Here is a 20841-nt window from a genome sequence, read left to right as displayed (position 1 = left end):
CTTTGGTATAAATTACATGATTGGCTGATAGAGATGTGGGCCTCAAGAGTGCACTCTTGGCTGCAGTGCCAGCTCTTCTGAAACATACAGTTAGCTGACCTCTGCAGGGTCTGCCAGACCCTACCAAGTTCTAGCGTCAGAATGTTCTCCTTGTTCCAAGCAGCTGCTCTGTTGGGTGAGGACAATGCTTAGCCCAGCTCCTGCTTGGGACTTCACCCTTGCCCAACTTGACTAAGCCTCTGGCCATGTGCGTACAGACGGCTACTTTGGACTTGATCCGCTCCTGGTTTCCCTCCCTGGCATGAGTAAGTTGAAAATTCCTGGTGTCAGAACCCAGCTGCTGGAAGTTGAACTGAGGCTTGACATCAGCTAGCAGAAGGACTGAGTTCAAAGACTAATTCAGCACCTAGAAGAAACCAAATAAATTGTTCCTGTTTGGGATCCATGGAGGTCTAACGCAGCTCCACTTGCGGAGCTGACCGGACTGCCGTTTTAACCGGCCGGAGGGGTGAAAATAGCCCGCGGCCGACTGCTCTCAGGCGGGGAGCAGGCAAAGAACGCTCAAGACCCTAGGGTGAGCTAGATCTCGGACGAGGGGGGGCTCTACACAGCGAGTCTCCCCCCGATCCTTGAGGTCCCACCTTGCGACGGGTCGGCTATAATCTCTGCGGCAGTTTTGGGGCCAATTCGGCTGGCATAAGACCTACATACCCAAGCATCGATTGGGGGAAGAAGCTGAGAGGAGAACTTAAAATCGAAACAGCGATTACAACCCGAGAAAAGTGAAGAGAAGGTAAAGATCATTATCTTCTGAGACGGGACAGATTGATAAAAACAGAGAGGAAAAAAAGTAGATTTTTAAACTGCAACAGACTAGTGAAAAGGAGGGGAAGACTCGGCAGGAATCGAATTTAAAAAGAGACTAAGTTTAAAGAAGTTATTAAAGAAATGGGACTATTGTTTTGAATACCTGTGGCTTTGGAGCTGTGAGAAAAAGACACCATCGCGAGATCTGCTGTGGGAAGACGGGAGACAGGAAGTGCGTAATAACAATAGAGTGGCTGGAGAGAAGCGGCCCTTGCTGGAGGGCAGGAAGTAGGGAATCGCCATTTTTGAAAGGGGAAGGGTCGCGGCTTCAGCGGAAGAGGAAGTAGGCCATCTTGGATTACAAAATCATAGAGAAACCATAGAGAAAAGACGCCCGACATTTTGGACTCTTTAAAACTTAATTTCTATAAGAAGACCGGGACATTTAAAATAGAAAAACGTTAAATTTTACGCCACGGAGTTAAGGAAGAGAGCGGATTCGTGGGAGCGAGCTAAAGCAAGCCCCACGATGTCAAAAAAAGAGTGGCAATCGGCAATAGAAAACCTGGATAAAAACCTGGACAAAAAACTTTTGGATATGATTAAAGAACTTAAGGACACGAAATTGGAGCTGATAAAAGAGGTTAAAGAGGTTACACAGACAGTAAAATCGGAGCTGTCAGAAGTGAAAAAAGGTATGGAAACAATACGAAGGGAACTACAAGGAACGCAGCAGAGAGTTAAAACAGTAGAAGACGCGATGGAGAATTTAGCAGACACGCAACAAACAGAGATGAGATTGGTGAAGGGGAGAATGTCAGTTGCAGAAACTAAACATATGGAGAAGCAGCTACGTTTTCGTGGCTTGCCAGAAGTGGAAGGAAAGTCAGCGCAAGAACAGATGACTGAGGTGTTGGCTGAATACCTGGGGAAGGAGGAGGAGGAAGTTGTGGCTATCCTAGATGTGGCGTACCGTGTGAACTCGAGAATTGCAGCCCAGAGGAAATTACCAAGGGATGTGATTGTGCAGTTTACAACTAGAAACATGAAAGAGAGGATTGTGACAAAACAGTTTCAAGATCCATTGGAGATTGATGGCAAGACGATTATTATAATGAAGGAGCTGCCCAGATCAGTGTTATTGGACCGGAAAAAATATAAAGTGCTAATTCAGACTTTGAAGGACATGAATATTAGGTACAGATGGGAGCTACCGGAAGGAGTGTCCTTTGAGTTTGGAGGGGCAAAAAAACGCATCAGATCTGAGCGGGAGATGGAGCGATTTATTAAGGACAATGAAAAAGACTTACCAACAAAACTATGAATATGGAGTGTAAAGTATTATCTTGGAATGTAAATGGACTAAACTCACCGAATAAGAGGAAAAATATTTTTCATTGGCTACTAAAACAAAAATGTGATATTGTTTGTTTGCAGGAGACCCATATTAGAAAACAGGATGTAAAATATTTAAAATCTGGAAAATTGGGCAAAGAATTTGTAGCGGCCTCCAACAAGAAAAAAAGAGGAGTGGTGTTGTACATAAAGGAGGAGCTGCAGCCAAAATTTGTTATGAGAGATGTGGAAGCTAGATTTGTAGCAGTGGAATGTAATTGGAATTTAAAGAGAGTGTTGGTAGTCGGACTTTATGCACCTAATGGTGCAAAGGAAAGCTTCTTTGAGGATTTAAGGAAGCATTTAGACGATCTTGCATATGACCAGATAATTCTTGCTGGAGACTTCAATGGAGTGACAGATTTGGAATTAGACAAAAAGACTACAACAGCACAAAAGAAAAGAGGACTATTGCCAAAGCTTTTTTTTGAGTTGATTCAACAAGAGACTCTCGAAGATGTATGGAGGAGAGAATATCCTAAAACCAGACAGTTTACTTTTTATTCTGCAAGGCATCTTACATTATCAAGAATTGACATGATCTGGGCCTCAAAAGACTTAGCGTTATGGACTAAGGAGGTAGAAATAATGCCGATGGTAGGCTCAGATCACAACCCAATTATATGGAAATTTGGAAAAAGGAGAAAAAGGAAAGCCTGGAGAATAAATGAGGACTTGTTACAGGAAAGAGAGAATATGGAAATATTGAGAAGAGAGACAAAGTTTTTCATACAATACAACGTGAACAAAGAAGTACCAACCAACAAAGTTTGGGATGCATACAAGGCGGTTGTAAGGGGCATACTAATGGACTTAAATGGTAGAGCAAGGAAAAAGAAAGAGGAGAAAAGACAAGAGATTGAGGAGAAAATAAAAGCCAAAGAAGCACAGTTAAAAAAGAGACCAGGAAAAAAGAAAATATACCAGGAAATCAAAATTCTTCAAGAACAGCTAACAGCAATGAGTAATAAAGAATTGGAGTGGAACCTTAAAAGATTGAATCAAAAAGCGTTTGAGGGTGCCAATAAACCTGGGAAATATTTGGCATGGCAATTGAAGAAGAAAAGGGAAAAGAAAACAATAAATAAAATCTGTGAAGAAAATAAAACATACTTGGAGCAGACTACCATCAGTAGAGCCTTTTATAAATTTTATGCTAAGCTGTATAATAAAAAAGAAGTAAACAAAGAATCAATAGCATCATATCTGGAGAAAACCAAACTTCCAGAAATCTCGGAAGCTTGGAGAAATAAGTTGAACAGTGAAGTAACTGATGAGGAAATAAGTAAGGCAATACAATCCGCAAATCTAGGAAAGGCGCCAGGGCCAGATGGACTTACGGCTAAATTTTATAAGATAATGGCCAATGAACTGGCACCATTCCTAAAAGAGGTGATGAATGGAGTTTTTAGGGATCAAAGGATTCCAGATACTTGGAGTGAAGCGAATATATCATTGATCCCAAAAGAGGGCCAAGACCTGACCAACGTGAAAAATTACAGACCTATATCACTACTTAACAATGACTATAAAATTTTTGCGAAGATATTGGCGGAGAGATTGAAGGGGTGGCTCTCGGAAGTTATAGAGGAGGAACAAGCAGGCTTTTTGCCAGACAGACAAATAAGAGACAATTTAAGGACAGTGATCAATGCTATTGAATATTATGACAAGCGTTGTGACAAAGAGGTTGGTTTCTTCTTTGTAGATGCTGAAAAAGCGTTTGACAATTTAAACTGGGACTTTATGTTTGCCACTATGGAAAAGCTACAACTGGGAGAAAGATTTGTCAAAGCAATTAAGGAAATTTATAGAGACCAGACTGCAGCAATTGTAGTGAATGATGAACTGACCAAGAAATTGACGATTAGTAAAGGAACAAGACAAGGTTGCCCGTTATCTCCATTGCTGTTCATTTTAGTATTGGAGATTCTGATGATACAAATACGACAAGACGAGGAAATACGAGGAATAAAAATAAAGGACTATTCATATAAGGTCAGAGCATTTGCAGATGACATAATGTTAATTGTAGAAGACCCACTGGAGAACATGCCAAAAGTGATAGATAAGATTAAGGAGTTTGGAGACTTGGCAGGTTTCTTCATTAACAAAAAGAAGTCAAAGATACTATGCAAAAACATGACTAAGCAGAAACAACAATTGTTAATGGAAACAACGGATTGTGAAGTAACTAGTAAGGTGAAATATTTGGGAGTTGAGCTGACTGCAAAAAATATAGATTTGTTCAAGAATAATTATGAAAAATTATGGATTCAGATAGAGAGAGACTTGATCAAATGGAATAGATTGAACTTGTCATGGCTGGGCAGGATTGCAGCAGTTAAGATGAATGTGTTACCAAGAGTAATGTTTTTGCTACAGACAATACCAATCATCAGAGACTCTAAACAATTTGAAAAATGGCAGAGGAAAATATCAGATTTTGTTTGGGCAGGCAAGAAGCCTCGAGTGAAAGTAAAAGTTTTACAAGATGCAAAGGAAAGAGGCGGAATGCAACTGCCCAACCTGAGACTTTATCATGATGCAATCTGCCTAGTTTGGCTAAAAGAGTGGATGACATTAAAGAATAAGAAACTATTAGCCCTAGAGGGATATAAAAAAATTTTTGGATGGCACGCATACCTATGGCATGACAAAGTGAAGGTCAACTCGATGTTCCTGCATCATTTTGTAAGGAGAAGTTTATATACAATCTGGAAGAAGTACAGAATTTATCTACATGAAGGAACCCCCTTGTGGGTGGTTCCATATGAGGTGATAGACCCGAGAGCTGTTGATAATGAACAACAATGCTTAACGTACAAAGAAATAACTAAAATTGAAGTATCTAAACTTAGAATAAAGACGCAAGAGGAACTATCACCTAACTATGATTGGTTCCAGTATAGGCAGATCAGAGACTTATACAATTCGGACTCTGCAAAAGGGGGCATACGAACAGAGAACTCGGAACTAGAGCAGACCCTTCTTAAAGAAGATAAGAAAAGAATATCCAAGGTATACCAAGTACTGCTGAAATGGTATACTGAGGACGAGACAGTTAAAACACAGATGGTGAAATGGGCTATAAATTTTAATAAAGAAATAACAATGGAGGCATGGGAATACTTGTGGAAAACTACAATGAAGATAACGACATGTACTAATATTAAAGAGAACATTTACAAAATGATTTATCGTTGGTACATGACACCAAAGAAGATTGCGCTAGGGAACTTGAATACTTCTAATAAATGCTGGAAATGTAAGAAACATGAGGGCTCCCTCTACCACATGTGGTGGTCGTGTGAGGTAGCTAGGCAGTACTGGGGGGAAATAATAAGAGAAATGAGTGAAATTTTACAGTTTCAAATAAATAAGAACCCAGAACTCCTGCTACTAAACTTGGGAATGGAGGGAATTCCAGCCCATCATAGGACGTTGATATTTTATATGACAGCAGCAGCTAGACTTTTGTATGCGCAAAAATGGAAAGTACAAGAAGTGCCAACTATTGAAGATTGGATCTACAAATTGCTGTATATGGCTGAAATGGACAAGATGACGAGAAAATTGAGAGATCTGGACTCAGGGCAGTTTAACACGGACTGGGAGAAGCTGAAACAACATCTGGAGAAGAAATGGGAGGTGGGAGGAAAACTGTGGCAGTTTGAGAACTACTGAAGTATAATATAAGTATAAAAGAGAGGGGTGACTTTACCGGGGGAGGAAGAGAAAAGTGAACTTATAAGCAGTTAGATTAATAGATTGATATATATATATAGATATGTATAGGTTAATTGATAGAACATTGATAGAGAATAATTAATGATAAGGTTTAAATATGAGGATTGAGTAACTAACAATATTTTCTTTCTTTGATAAGATTTATATGCACCAAACTGAATGTACAGAAGAGTTAAATTGATTGACTATGTGATGAGCTATATAGAATTACCATAAAAAGATGAAATGAGTAACATATAGAGAACAAATCAAATTGTTTGATTTGTTTGATTTAAATGTGGGAAATTTTTATGGTTTATGATATATAGGTTTATGATATATAGAAATATTCAAAATGGGAAAAGGGGATAAATTGTTTATCCAAGGACGTACAGTTTGGGTGTATAGTAAGTAAAGGAGTCAAAGATGTACTGCTTAATATAATGGAGAATGCATATCTGTTTTAGATAGAGGAATTTAATAGAAGTAAGGGAAAAGGGACAGAGGGGGGGAAAGCTGTTGGAAGTCAACAAAAGGGGGGGAAAGGGAGGGGGTTAGAAATGAAAAATTTGGGGAAAATTGAATGTAATGTAAAAATAATAATATTCTAACCCAATAAAAATTTTTCTAAAAAAAAAAAGAAGAAACCAAATAAATTCTATAGCTTTGAATTACAACTGCATCACCAGCAAGTATAAAACCTTCAACTCATGGGAATTTATATCTGCTCTCTGTACAGCCTGCAGTCAGGCCACACAAACTCAAGTCTAGTAACAGACAAAGGGAACTCAGAATTCTGAAACATTTGGCTTTCAGTTCTTTTAATAAATTAAGTATCTAGTCCTAATGACAGCAAAAATTGCCTGGAAAATGTGTGTAAATTCTCATAGGGACTTTCAGCTGCCAATGAATGGGACTTCAGGGCATCATGCGCCTTCATGGTTAGCATACAGATAACACATTATTCAAACTATGGAAATCCATGCACATTTTCTCAAGGTTTCATCATTTTCCTGAACTGCAGGCTTACTTGGAAACAGAATTTCAAGAGTTTTAAATATATCGTCTTTGCATAGCCCAGGTTTAAATCATTACAAACCCCCAGCAAGAATTTTCCAATTATGTATCCATGAAGAGAATATTCCGGTACCTTCGGAGGTTGCTCTTCAGTCTGACAAACATTCCAGAACACATCATCCTGACTAGAGCTGAGAGGTATTGTGGCCACATCCGACAGTGAACTGCACATATCTCGACTGGCCCGCAGGTTTTCACTCTGTAAGTAAATAAATCACATCAAAAATAGTATTATTAGAGCTTTCACCCAATTAAAGAAATCTTGGACGATTAATCAGCTGATAGAACTCAATTATAAACTGATTATTTATTGACAAAATTCTAAAGAAATAACAGTTCTAAAGCAGGAGTCACCATCCTTTTCTTTAATGACTTGCACTGCGTAACCCGCTTTGAGTCTTGTTGAGAAAAGTGAACTATAAATAACATAAATAAAAATACATAAATAGTAAAATGAGAGCTACTTCTCTCAGTAATGAAAAACATCCCTCCCTCTCCCAGCAAACTTTGTTCCATCCCAGAAACAGAATATGGAGTAGGAAGAATATCAGAAATGACAGCTAAGCAGCACAGAGAAAAACTGTATGAAATAAAAGCTTTTTAAAAAAGAGCCTAAAGCAGATCTTTTCATGATCTTTTCCTGGACGTTCTAGGGGACGCAAAGCTACCCTACAGCAGCTAGTGAGCTACCGGTAGTTCACAATCAACCTGTTGGAGATTCCTGTTCTAAAGAAAGAAAAGTATCTCCTTTGATGTTTGGTGCTACGCACACGTGCCACAGGAATCAACACTATAGAATTAGCATCCCCCCTCCACCCGCACACGAGAGGGAGTACCTCTTCTAAGGTCACACTTGTTGTCTACAGCTTCTATAAGAATTTGTATAAAAATAAGTTTAAAAGCTTTAAAGCACCTGCTGCCTGATATATGGGGGCACCTTTTCAGCTGATCAAAACTATTTTCCGTTGACAAATCTAACAACAAATCAACTGGACAATACAACCTTAATTATTACTGATTATCAACATGCATGGCAATTCACAGAATAATGTGGAGGCACAAGAAGGTCTAGTCTGTGTCCTCAAGAGCTTCCAATTTATGTTTGGACAGTGGGGGAGACACAGAGCAAGGGACAAGAAAGGAATGGAGGAATGTGAACAAATGCACGGTATCTACTTTGGCTTTGCTTCAGCTTGAATGAGAACTAAGCCTTTAACCAAAAGACATGTTTTATTGTATTTACCTCATTTATATCTCACCTTTCTCCCCAAGGGGAACCCAAAGTACCTCACATCATTCTCTTCCTCTCCTTTTTTATCCTCACAACAACCCTGTGAGGCAGGTTAACCTCAGAATTCATGATTGGCCTAAGGTCACCCAGTAGGCTTCCATGGCAGAGGGTCTTGAACCTGGGTCTCCCAGATCCTAGCTGGACACTCAGGTAGAGCCTACTGAATCAGACCAGTGGTCCATTTAGTCCAGCATACTGCTTCACACAGTGGCCAACAGGGCATAGAGGCCGAGTCCCTGCCCTGCTGCTGCCTGTCAACACAGGCATTCCAAAGTTTGCATGTTCTGAGGTTTGCTCCCTTTAGTCACAGTGGCTAGTAGCCATTGATGGGCCTCTCCTCCATGAAGCTAGCACCCTTTTAAAGCTATTGATGCTTATGGCCACCACTACCTCCACTGGCAGTGAATTCCAGTTTAATTACTCATGGGCTGATGAACTATTTCCTTTTGTTCTTCCTGAACCTATTTCCCAACAACTTCATGGGCTGCCCCTGAGTTCTAGTGTTATGGGGGGGGGGCAGGGGAAGCTCCTTCTATCTACTTTCTCCACTTCGTGCATAATTTTATAAACTTCCACCATGTCTCCCCTTAGCCATCTTTTCTTCTAGACACTCTAAACACTGTACTATACTGGGCCTCTTTTGAAGTGAGTTTTAAAGGCAACAAGAAAGGTGGCACCATATTTCTCTGTGTGTGTGTGTGTGTGTGTGTGTGTCTCTCTCTCTCTCTCTCTCTCTCTCTCTCCCTCTTCCATTTCTGGTGCCATCATGTTATTTGTACGCACAACTTATCCTCCCTCACCGTATTTCTGTACTGGCTAATACAGGGATGGGCAGCCTTTCAACATTAAGGTTTCTATAATTTGAAAACTTGTATAGATAAGAGATGTAAAGTGCATGTCCTGAAATTTCCTTACTTGCACAGCTAGGAAAAGTAAAGACTAATCTTTTGGCAAAACATTCAGCCATCACTGTCACAGATCAAAGCTACAGGATTTATTTACTTATTTAATATATCACTCTACAAAAATTTGTCTGAGGTGACAGGGTTTCTGTTGTTGGGACTGACAGCCTAGAGGTGAAACAAGCACATAGCAAGCATGGGCAATCCACGGGCAGCTTGGCGTTCCTGTGAGTTGGTCTTCCCTCATGCAACTTATGACTCAGACTGCAGAAGGCTCTATTGGCTTCCTAGTATCAAATGAGAACAGCTAGCTGAAAGAATAATCATTTGGTCAGCAGTTTCGGTGTTCAAAATGCTTTATGTATATTAACATGGCAATCCTTTCAACAGCTCTGCAGAGTAGGCCAGAATTATCACGATTGTCATTCCTATATCACAGACTTGGAGGGCTGAGAACCAGCAGTTTGTCAAAGAGGTGATTTGAACCAGCATCCTCTCAAATCAGAGCTCATTCTCTCTGTCACTAGGATACTTCAGTTCCACAGTGCAGACCAGAAGCTACAGTACCACCATCAGGTCAGCTACTGAAGTTGCAACAGAAGGCAAAACAACAGCTCTGCCTTCTGCCTAGGCAGCAACAGTGGCCCAGAGAACAAGTCTGGGTTTGGTTGCCAGTATTCCTGGTTTGAGGGCCTTGGCATTTTACATTTTTGGGAAGCTCTGGACTTAAAAATAATATGAAGTATGCATCTGTATAACCCCAAGAGTAAGCAAAAAACTCAAATAATTCTTCCACATATTCCACAGAGAAGCCCTTTAAAACACACACAGCCTCAAGGTGGACCTTTCAAAATCTTCCTCATGCTGAGCTTCTGGCTAAGTAAAAATAGCAACCTTCAAAATCCACAAATTAATAAAGGTGACTGGGCAATGTAACTAGGCTCCAAAACAGAAGATGTTGAAAATATCTGCTGAATAAATGTCAGTCAACATTCCTTAAGAAACAAATGGGAATGGACCCATTAGATGCCCTCATTGAAGGGAGTCCCTTTAATTCCCTGGTCCCAGACCGTCCCTGTTGACCAGGCAGAGGCAGAGAAGGTCAGGCTCCTAGGATTCATGTCCAATGTAGCCAACCAATATGTTAGTATTAATATCAGTGTTAGCCAATCAAGAGACTTCATACTACCTTCAAATCGCAGGGACTATTGTTGTATTTTCTTATACGCTTGAAGGCTTGAACAAACACCATCCATGGTAGTTTTCTAGGCTACAACCCAGTCCATGTGCCCAGATTTCCTGTTCAGAGCTCCAACATGTATGGTAACACTTAGCTACAGCAGTAGAGTAGGAAAACTAAGGGTAGTCCAAGAGGAAGTGAGCAGTCCACTCATGTCAAAACTGAAAGCTACATTTCTCACCAAACCAACCCTCTCTAAGCAGTGCCTTGCCATGGATAGTGTGAACCTGGTTTGTAAAGTTTATACGGACCCTATATCCCGACACGGCCCTGTCAGAAAAATGAGAGGAATGCCTGCAGCTATACCATCTTGTTCTGCTATTCTGTCAGATCTCACATGCTGAGAGAGAATGGAGCTCTCAAAAGGGGTATTCTTTATTCATTAGCAGACATTTCATTCCTCTGAGTCAGAACTGATTTAGGGTCATAACTCGCCGATAACTGCTGAGCTTCAAGCTCTCTCTTTCAAATGCAAAAATAAAATAAAATAGACCCCTTTATCCCTGGTAACTCTTAAGGACACCCTAGCAGATTTTGCAAGGATAAACAGTTTTACTTCAAAAAGCCTTTTTGAGATTTTTACCACAGAAGCAATTTGCTTAGACCACAGTCCTGCGCATACTTAAGGCATTTCAATTTCATTCTACAGGGTCAGTCTCTTTCCTGCCCCAATAAGAATATCTAACTAAACTGATTTTTTTAAAGGGGGAAAAAGAGCAACTGACTCAAAGGTGGCAATCCTAAGTATACTTAAGCAGAAGGAGGTCCCTTTGAATTCAAAATGTATTCATGGGAACTATGAATCCTTGAAGAAGAAGCTTAACCCTTATTGAAAGAAACAGTGAATCCCATTTTCCCTCCACTTATTTCAATGTTAAGAGGGGGGGAATCCATTTCTGAATGCTTCTGTGCCTGTCTTTTTCATCCAGTAAGTTGTTCAGCTCCTTTATCTCAGTTCTTGGTGAATATTTTACGCTATGCTCCTACAGGAAATCACTTTTTCAGCAGGTACTGCATCTAATAATATGGTACTTAAAGCCTGTTTCCCTCTTTTTGTCAAATATGATTGCAACTAATTATAGTATTTATTTTGCAGGCTGGTTTGTAGCATCAAGCTGTTTTCAAAATCAGCTAGCCTTGGTATCAGAGGATAGGTGTTATCAAGCCTGTTATCATCATGCCACCTGCCTATCATTTTTACAGCACCTGAGTCAGCAAAGCTCTTAAAACATAATCTGAACCTTAAACTATTCTGGTGGAATGCCTGAAATCAGCAGAACTAAGTACACGTGTTTGAAAGTTAACACTTCTAATAACCTACCTTGGAGATCTGAATGAATTTGTTCAGCAGCATCTAAGAACAGCCCAGAAAGCATATGCAACAGATTTTTCTCTAGTCACAAAACTTATTCTGGATCGACTTGGTTAAGGGGAACTGAAACTGGTTATTGTGAGATTCTGACTAGCTGGGTCAAAATGCTTGGTGTTTCCTCCATTGTCTAGTGAAAAGGGAACTAAAGTCTAGTCATCAATATGGATGCACGGATATAACTTTTTTTCAATTCTATTCGTTCTCGCATGCCGTCATTGGGAGCCTTTTCATTTTGCTTGTTTTTGCTGCTGGTGTCCCCAAATTCGTTTGTTTATTTTCTGCCATTTTATATATCATACTGTGTTCATATGCAACTGTTGCAAAAATAACAAACATGGATGAAATTTAGTGGGAAATTTTGACACTTGGAAACAGAAAATGATAAGAAAATTAAGACTCAAAGAAGAAGCAAAAACTAAATGGGGAGTTTCAAATTGAAACAGCAGGACAGCAAAATCTGGTACCATTCCTAATTCCTCACTGAAGGAGTGAGCTGTGGCTCATGAAAGCTCATACCCTATCACAAATTTTGTTAGTCTTATAGGTGCTACTAGACTCTTACTCTTTTCTAATTCCTCACTGTCTACCACCTGTCCATTGCCTCAACAAATAATAATAATGACATTCGATTTCAGGATAACTTAATGCCTACTCAGAGTGGTTTAAAAAGTGTGTTATTATTATCCTCATGACAATCACCCTGTGAGGTGGGTGGGGCTGAGAGAGCTCCTAGAAGCTGTGACTGACCCGAGGTCACCCAGCCGGCTTCAAGCAAAGGAGTGGGGAATCAAACCCAGTTCTCCAGATTAGAGTCCTGCCACTCTTAACCACTGCACCAAACTGGCATGCTCATTTGCAACCTGTGCTAAACTTGCCACTATCAGCAAAGACAAATGGAAGATAACAACTCCTCATGAGGATAAGACACTAGTTTAACTGTAGCCCTGCAAGCTGTAGTTTACTACAGCTGAGGGCAAGTAGGGAGGTGGGCAACATAACTGGATCTTGTCAATAGAGATGAGTTTATTACCACAGAACCCTCAGTCCAGAGAAGCAGCCTAATAGGCAGATAGGACCAAATCAAGGTGAGTCACAGAACTAAGATAAGTACTAATCAAAAGGACAGGGCAAAGAGGATAGGAAAAAATCAAACCAGCTGTTCAGAGATATCAAGCAGAAAAAGCCAAAGAACTCCAAAACACAAGCTGCTCATTAGACCACTAGAAGCATCTTTCTGCTTCCTTTTATGGGGCATGCTTTCAGGCTGGAACCAAAAAACAGGGAAGCTTAAGCGGCTTGTATTCTAAAGGCTAGGTGACATTGAATGGAAACTACTTAAATGCACAAAGACGGTTGAAAAGTGCAGAAAAAATTCATAGTGAAGGAAAAACTAAACATTATAGGAGACACATGGCTGCCATCAAAACTAGAAGCCTTGTGTCCCCATAATCCTCCCCAGTAATATTTAGTAACACAAAACATGTGATGTGGTGCTCCATGTATTCTACTTCACTTACCTCCACTTGCAAAGGAGGAGAAAAAATCAGTGTGATGACAGGAGAGGATGGAGGAGACAGGGCTGCTGTTTTCAGCAGCAGTCATACATTATCCTTAAGGTTTACCTCCTCTTTAAGTAAAGAATTGGACTTGAATAAAGCTACAAGGACACTCTTTCCCTCATGACAGAACAGAGCACAGTAAATCTCATGCATCCCCCCCTCTGCCCCCACAGGCTGAACTAGACACCTGTCAGAACAGGCCAACCCAAAAGCATGACAGTTCTTCCAGCTAAATTACAGCAGTCCTCCCACTTAAGCAGAACATGAACAACACTACAAATAAAAGGTGGCAGTCAGAGATGGCAAATGGTATCTATAACACACACACACAGAGAGAGAGAGAGAGAGAGAGAGAGAGAGAGAGAGAGAGAGAATCCAGCAAAAAAAGAAGATCCTGAGTTGCTGGTGTAGCTAACGGCTAAGCAATCAAAAAGTCCATGGTTTGACTTTAATCTATACAACCCTTCCAGGGGCTGTGAACAGTGTACATGGGGTTTCCTCTCCCCTCGTTTATCCTCCCAACAACCCTGTGAAGTAGATTAGCCTGGAGACTCTCCCAAAGTTATCCAATTAATTCACTGAGCAGGAATCGGAATTCAGATCGCCATGGTAAAAGTCCAGCATTCCTGACAGTATTCTACGCTGGCTCTCTATGAGCCTTTTAAGCAGGCCTTAGGCAAGTCACTCTTCTCTGGCTCAGCTCCACCCCAAATATGGAGATAACGAAATGGACCAACTTTACAGGGTGATTGTAATTATTACAGTAACATATCGTATGTAAGGCAATTTGAACACCTCAGGAGGACACTCAGTACAAAGTATGATGATTTTTAGATTTGTTCCCATTTATTTAAATCTTTTGTCAAAAGCTCTAAAAGAGGAGGGCTGAGAAAAAACACAGTGAAGATTTGCAGAACCTCCAGAGTCCCATCACAAACCCTCAGGAATCCTAGTTTGAGAACTGATATACTATAGGTATGAATAACAACAAAAGAAATAATGTCTGTCAGCTGAGGATGTGTGAGAGGAAACACAAATGTCCCCAGTTGGTTTTTAGTGGAGAAAAAATTTGGGAATAGCTCACAATTTTTCTGCTGGGGAGCCCTGGTTCATGTGTAGCATTTGCCCCCATCTCCCACCACAGCAAGGAACCAAAATGACTCTAGTGAGGGATGTTTCAGAAGATTCTATCTCCCCTTCAGAGTGAAGAACGTAAAGTCGCTCTCACTGAATTTGCTTTGCCAGTTTTCTAAGTTCTTGAGCATCAACTCCTGCTCTTTGACATGAATGCTTTATTTCTTTTCATAACAGCCACAGTAGTTCAGTAGACATGGTTAAAACTGCTCCTTTCAACCAGCTTTAACATGCTGTCGGTCCACAGTGGGTCTGGGTCTGAGGAACATTAAGCAGGGATTCAATCGCTCATCTCTGGTGAAGGAAGAAACTGCAAGGAGACTGACTACATCAAGCAAGAGTATATCAGGAGATGCTTATTGTCCTTTAGAAAGATTTCCAGTGACTCAGGAAAGGGAATTTAGCTCTGCTCAGTTGACTGAAACAGGAACAGCCAAAGTGTGAAGAACTGTGACCAGTTTCATCAACCTCCCTCTAGATTTTCTACACAGGCCTACACACAGAGCATGCAGACAATGTATAGATAAATCAATGTGGTGATTTTGGTGCTGGAGAGTGCAATCCTGACTCCTCCTCCTCCATACATTGACAGTCCCATTTGGGTTGCCTGAACAGGGCTTGTGTCTTCTTTGCTTCACAAAATATCAGGTGCATTTCTAGTATCATATGAATCATACACAGTAAAATATTTCCAATGGAAATAAGATTGCCCATAGTGAATCCAAGACTTTTTCTGAAACTTGCAAGAATAATATTCTAGAATCAATCCAGTCAAGCATTAATGTCACCACAAATAACAGTCATCAAAGCAGATCCTGCTAGGCCTGTGAAGCATTTCAGCTTCTCATCCCGCAGGAAATGGCAATATTGACAAATGCTTGACTGACACAGGTCAGTCCAACCCTTCCCGTCTCTGTTGTGTTTGTGTTCTTGGCCATAACTGGGAAAAGAAGTGAGAAGTTTTGCACTGATCTGATGAGCAAAGAAGCTGGATGAAATTTTAGGAGGGCATAAATTTATCTTTGGAAAGGACTCTCATGACAGAAAGAGCAGAAGATAAATAAGGCTGGATTGCACTATTCAAAATATTAAATATTTAAAAGTATGTTTGAAACCTGGGGCATAATTTCATAACAAGCCAATAATTTAAAAAATCCAATGCATTTTGGTTCCTTTGCCACCTAATTTGTAGGTTTGAGTTTGAAAGGAAAAAAGGGAGGAAATTGATCCATCTCCAAGTGTATGGAATACCCCGAGATATCTCTGTATAGAGAACAGGTTTTCAAAAAAACATTCTGTTATAGGAAAACGGTGGAGGAACTCCTGTGCATGAGGGCCCAAGGCCCCAGCCAGTGCCCTTCCATCACTGTGGAAAACTGTTAGTGGGCTACAAGCTCTCTTTGAGAGAAACACACCGGCCATTAATGATCTTCACACTGAAGAAAATCAGGTATGTTACCAAAAATCCCCAAAACACAGAGTGAAAAATCATTGGGAATTGTAATGGTCAGAGGTAGAATCTGGGAGACCCAGGTTTGAATGCTCACTTTGCCATGGAAGCTCACTGGGTGACCTCTGGCCAGTCACCTTTTCATTCTAACCTACCTCACAGGGTGTTGTTGTGATGATAGAGTGGAGGAAGCAAGAACATCGTTGTTAAATCACTTTGAGTCCTCAAAAAGTAAGGGTATATATGAAGTTTAAATGTCAGCCACAAACTACGCAGCCTTTGGGAAGCCGCAACTTCCCAGCCTCAGTCCCACATTTGCCATATAGCAATAAGAACACTGGCAAGGATTGCTGTGATAATACTTGTGCAGCCCTTTAAACACTACACAAATGTCAAGTGCTGTTATTATTATTGATGTAAAACCTTATTCCTCGTCAGCCTCACCAACCATCTCCAACTATGCTGCAGAACCTTTGCCTGACCCTTCCCTTTGCTCTAACCTGCACCCGTCTCTACCGCTCCTGGTGAGGTACTGGCATCCCAGCATCACCTGCTCTGTATTCCACAGCACGTGCATGGGAACCCTTAACATTCCATACTGAAAAAAGGAATATTGATGTTTGAATAGCTAGCTGGGATTGATGAAGTAGAGGAGGAAGACTGTTGTGGGTGGTGAGGCAACATGAGAAGCAAGTAGGTAAGAGAGGTCTAAAAGGCAGTACAAGGAAAGCAGTTGGTGGAGAAAAAGGAGAAAAGCAGCAGAGAAGAAACACGGTAAGAGAAGGAAGCACAGTGATTTAAATGATTGGAAAAGGATGGATCAGGTGCAGTTTCTGGACAAGTCAAAAGAGACATTCAAAGGCCAAACTAGGTATTATGGTGTCCACAAGTCTGTGGGAGGCTGTTTTGGGGCCTGAAAAGGTGTGGGAAGAGGGGAATCTGATCATACCATTCTGCATGGTATTTTTAAATGGCCAACTCTAAAACAGCATCAGCATCCATGAGCTGGACCTGTAGACATTGTAATGTCTAGTCTGGCCCTAAGAAGAACCCAAATTGCAGGTTCCTGGTTAGAGATGGTGATTTGACAATCAGGGAGGTACGGAAGCAGTTATCCCAGCTGTGCATCTCTGGCCCACCAGCATAGCTAAATGCAAAGATATCAACTCCAGATTAGTCAGTAAGCAACAACGTGCAACTTTTCACCTAGGTTTCATAGACTCCTGCGTCACGCTGCTTAATGAATTATCACTGCTTTCTTCTGCAAATATCATGCAATCTTTCCTTATGTGAAAACATACATTTTTAAAAATGGTAACAACTACTGTTCTCCAGTTTCTGCCTCCTCCTCAGCATTATGCATGTGCAAGGAAACACGGCGGCCAGAACCAAGGCACTTATAGAACATGTATTTCCTACCTGAGCTAGTCCGGATCTTTGTAAAGCTGGTGTGCATGGACTGGAGCTACTGCCAGATCCCAGTCTACCATGAGAGGGGGCTTCATGTCCCAGAACGGCTGCCCAGTTGAGATCTGTTTGGATGCTTTCACTCTTCTTGCTCTTGGTCTGGAAACAAACCAATGGAGACAGATGCATAGCAAGATTTGGTACAGAGAATGCAGCTCTCTCTTTTGCAATGTGACAAATGTTTATTTGACTCCAGAGTCATATCGTACCCAGCAAGACTTCCTGCATCTTTTTCTGCAGGTTTACCTTCCTGGTTTCCAATCCATCTTGCATATTGGATGCATGCACTATTATTAATGTTCAAGTGTTGACACTTGTTGCCAAAAGCATCACAATGAAACTCCCCTACCAGCTGGGAATTTGGGACACAGTTTGACTTGCAAGAGTATTTGGATGTTCTTTGTCTGTGTTCTCAAGCTGAATAATTAAAAAAAAAACCCTCATCAAGTTTCAAATGCGAACGATTCTGGCAAACAACATACATTTCTGCTAGAAAGGAGAATGGATTTGAAAATACAGGGGGAGCTCTTAAACAAAGTCTGCTTGCTTTTAACTTTTTAATCATTGAAAGGAATTGGGCTGTATGGACCTGTATCTATGCATACAAGTGCGTGTATGTATACTAGTTCTCTACAGTCCCTCACACCCTAGTGTAGGTTCTCCTGTAAACATGGGGCCATGACATGGGAAGAACTACTTTCTCCCGCACTGTCCATCATAGCAATTAAGCTCTTTTCCCCAAGCCCAGTTCTTTCTATCTCTGTACCTCTGTGAGGAAGATGGCAACCAGAGGCAGAGCTTTTTAGTGGTGGTGTCTTACCTTTGGAATGCCCTTCCCTTTGATGCTCACAAGGCACCTACTTTACTGCTGTAGCACAGTGGTTAAGTGGTTTGGCTGCGAATCAGCACTCTGCTGGATCATAATCCCACTACTACCATGAGCTCAGTAGGTGGTCTTGGATAAGCCACTCCTCTCAGTCCCAGATCCCCAGCTGTATTGTGGGGATAATAACATTTATTTGTTCACTGCTCTGGGTGAGGCACTAATCTGTCTAGAAGAGCAGAATGTAAGTGCAGTTATTAGTTATTATTATTATTTTAGTCATCAGGCCAACCAATTTCTCTTTACTTGGCCTTTTAACTGAAAGGTTCCATCTTTTTAAGTAATGATGCTATGGCCTGCTTCTAGCCTGAGGGCTGCTGAATATTGTTTTAGGCTATTGTTCTGCCTCTGTCAAGCTCTTTGTTTGTTTTATGGCTGGTCTTCTTGATCATCCTTACAATCACTGTGTTTAAGATTCTATTGTGGTATTCTTTTTACTTTGTGAGCAGCCTCAGTCAGGTCTCTAGACATGCAGCATGCACATTTAAAAAATAATAATAATAAACAAACAGAACCAGGATGGAGCTATGTGTGTGAGAGTATGCTTGATTCTCAATGACTAGAGCTGAAGTAGTACCAGCAAGCACCTCATTGGCCGTTTTACCTTTTCCCACATAAACAAAAATATGATACCACCCTTCGTGACATTTTTGAGGAGAAAGCCAACTTTGCCCCCCTACCCCTCACAATGGTTGGGCCTTGATAAGTGTGGTGCAGTGATTAGAGACTAGGATCTGTATTTTCCATAGAAGCTTGCTGGGTAACTTTGGAGGAGTCGCACACTCTTGGCCTAACATACCTCACAGGGTTGTTGTGAGGATATAACAGAGGAGAGGACAATAATGTAGGGTGCTTTGGGTCACCCCACGGGGGAGAAAGGAGGAGTATACATGAAACAAACAAACAAACAAAAATCCTGTGGAGAGTTACACTTCCCCTGCTTACTCCCAAACTGGCAGGCATTGGTTTTATGATAACCTCTACGCCAGAAAGGGGGGAAGTGGTGGTCTGGGTGGGATGCTTAACCCTTTACCTTCCTGCTACTTATCCTCAGCTTACCATTTCCTCTACCCTGTCCCCCTGCCTCATACCAGACTTCTTTCTCATCTCAGAGTACAGGTTGTAAAAAAACAGAGGGCAGGGGGTGAAAGGGCCAGGGAGAAGGTGTTGCAAGGGAAAAGCATTGTGTGTGTGTGGAGGGAGGGGGGTGATTCAGCACCTCTTATTTACCACCTACCACTGAATTATCCTTGGCAAATGCCATTAGACCTTCCATTCGTGCTGAGGAAGAAGCACGGAGCTGACAATCTTGTATTTACTAAATAATGTTTAGTTCCAGTCTTTGTTAGGCTAAAGGGGAGCTTTCATAAGGTAAGGCTACCACCTCAGTGTTTATTTAATTTATTTAAACAAACTTTGGCCTGCATATATGTTTTGCAGCTTTCCTCTTTTGGTGGCGAGCAGTTCCATTAGACTTTTTAAACCCATCTAATGCAGGTGCGTAAAAATAACCAATTAATAAGTTCCTTCAGAACGCAGAACTGCATTGTGTTCTTTTCTCCCAGCATGCAAGCTGCCACACTCTTCTCAGCAGAGATGGCAACAGCTTCCTTGTTAATGTAACACCAGGAGAGCAACCGAAATGACAACAGTCTCAATAAGAACTAATTATTATTTCACAGGAGGGAAATGGTTCAATGCTCATGTCCCCATGAATCCTGCATAACCCCCTTATTTAAAAAAAACAACTCTCCGAACATGACGCCAATGGGATTAAAGAAACGAGGCATCTAAAGCTGCAGAACTATAAACAGCGGTAGTAGGGTGTCAGAAACATGCAAGATACAATCAGTCCTTGCAGCAAAGGAAATTCCAGATGTACGCCAGCCCCAATTTGCCTCCCTTTAATGCCTTTTATTTCCAACTGAGACTCACTGCCTACAACTGCTAATGTCAGAAATCCACAACAGTACATTTAGATTAAAATTTAACAGTAATGGCATGGACTAAATTCTACAATGCCTTTTACATCAGTACAAAGAGGTCATTTATGGAATACATGCCAGAGACACAAATGAATATTGGAGCTGACATTTTGCTATGATTTTTTCTCTCTTGAGCACCATGAAAAAAAGGAGGGGTATAAGGAGAGTAAGCTGAAGCAATGAAATTTGTGTTTTCCTTCTAAAGTCTAGAAAATAGGACAAACTTAACAGTCATTTTTGTTTACATTTTCAGGGATGTTTCTACACAAAGAGGATTTTGAAGGGCCCAAGGCCATTAATGGGTCCCTTTAACCAGTAGAGAATATGGAGGTGCATTGAGCATGCAGAAGTATTTTTATTCAGACGGTTTATTGAAGCAAACTTAGCTGTGGCAAATCATTTTCCACCTGCAACTAAACTGCCATTCCATTATCCTATTATCCAAAATACTGTTATCCATGAAAAACATCCCTCTGTTATTTCTTTGGCTGCCTACAGGAGCACATACTCCAGTCTTCTCCATTTATCATCAAGAGTAACACACCACCAC

The 20841-nt window shown here is 40.9% G+C and overlaps 1 protein-coding gene across 1 annotated transcript in view; it reads right to left on the bottom strand.

Moving 5' to 3' along the window:
• The window catches only part of NRK (Nik related kinase), a 128717-nt gene that overhangs the window by 35307 nt on the left and 72569 nt on the right, over positions 1–20841 (bottom strand). The window contains exons 15-16 of the mRNA XM_054996027.1: positions 17376–17522; positions 7082–7207 (exon numbers count right to left, since the gene is read on the bottom strand). Of these exons, the coding sequence (XP_054852002.1) occupies positions 7082–7207; positions 17376–17522 (273 nt within the window). The remainder of the gene's footprint in view (positions 1–7081; positions 7208–17375; positions 17523–20841) is intronic.

Source organism: Eublepharis macularius, chromosome 13 (genome assembly GCF_028583425.1).
Source record: "Eublepharis macularius isolate TG4126 chromosome 13, MPM_Emac_v1.0, whole genome shotgun sequence".
In the NCBI taxonomy this organism is placed as follows: Eukaryota; Metazoa; Chordata; class Lepidosauria; order Squamata; family Eublepharidae; genus Eublepharis; species Eublepharis macularius.
Note: the sequence above shows the minus strand (reverse complement) of the source record. Positions and strands in the feature narration are given on the sequence as shown.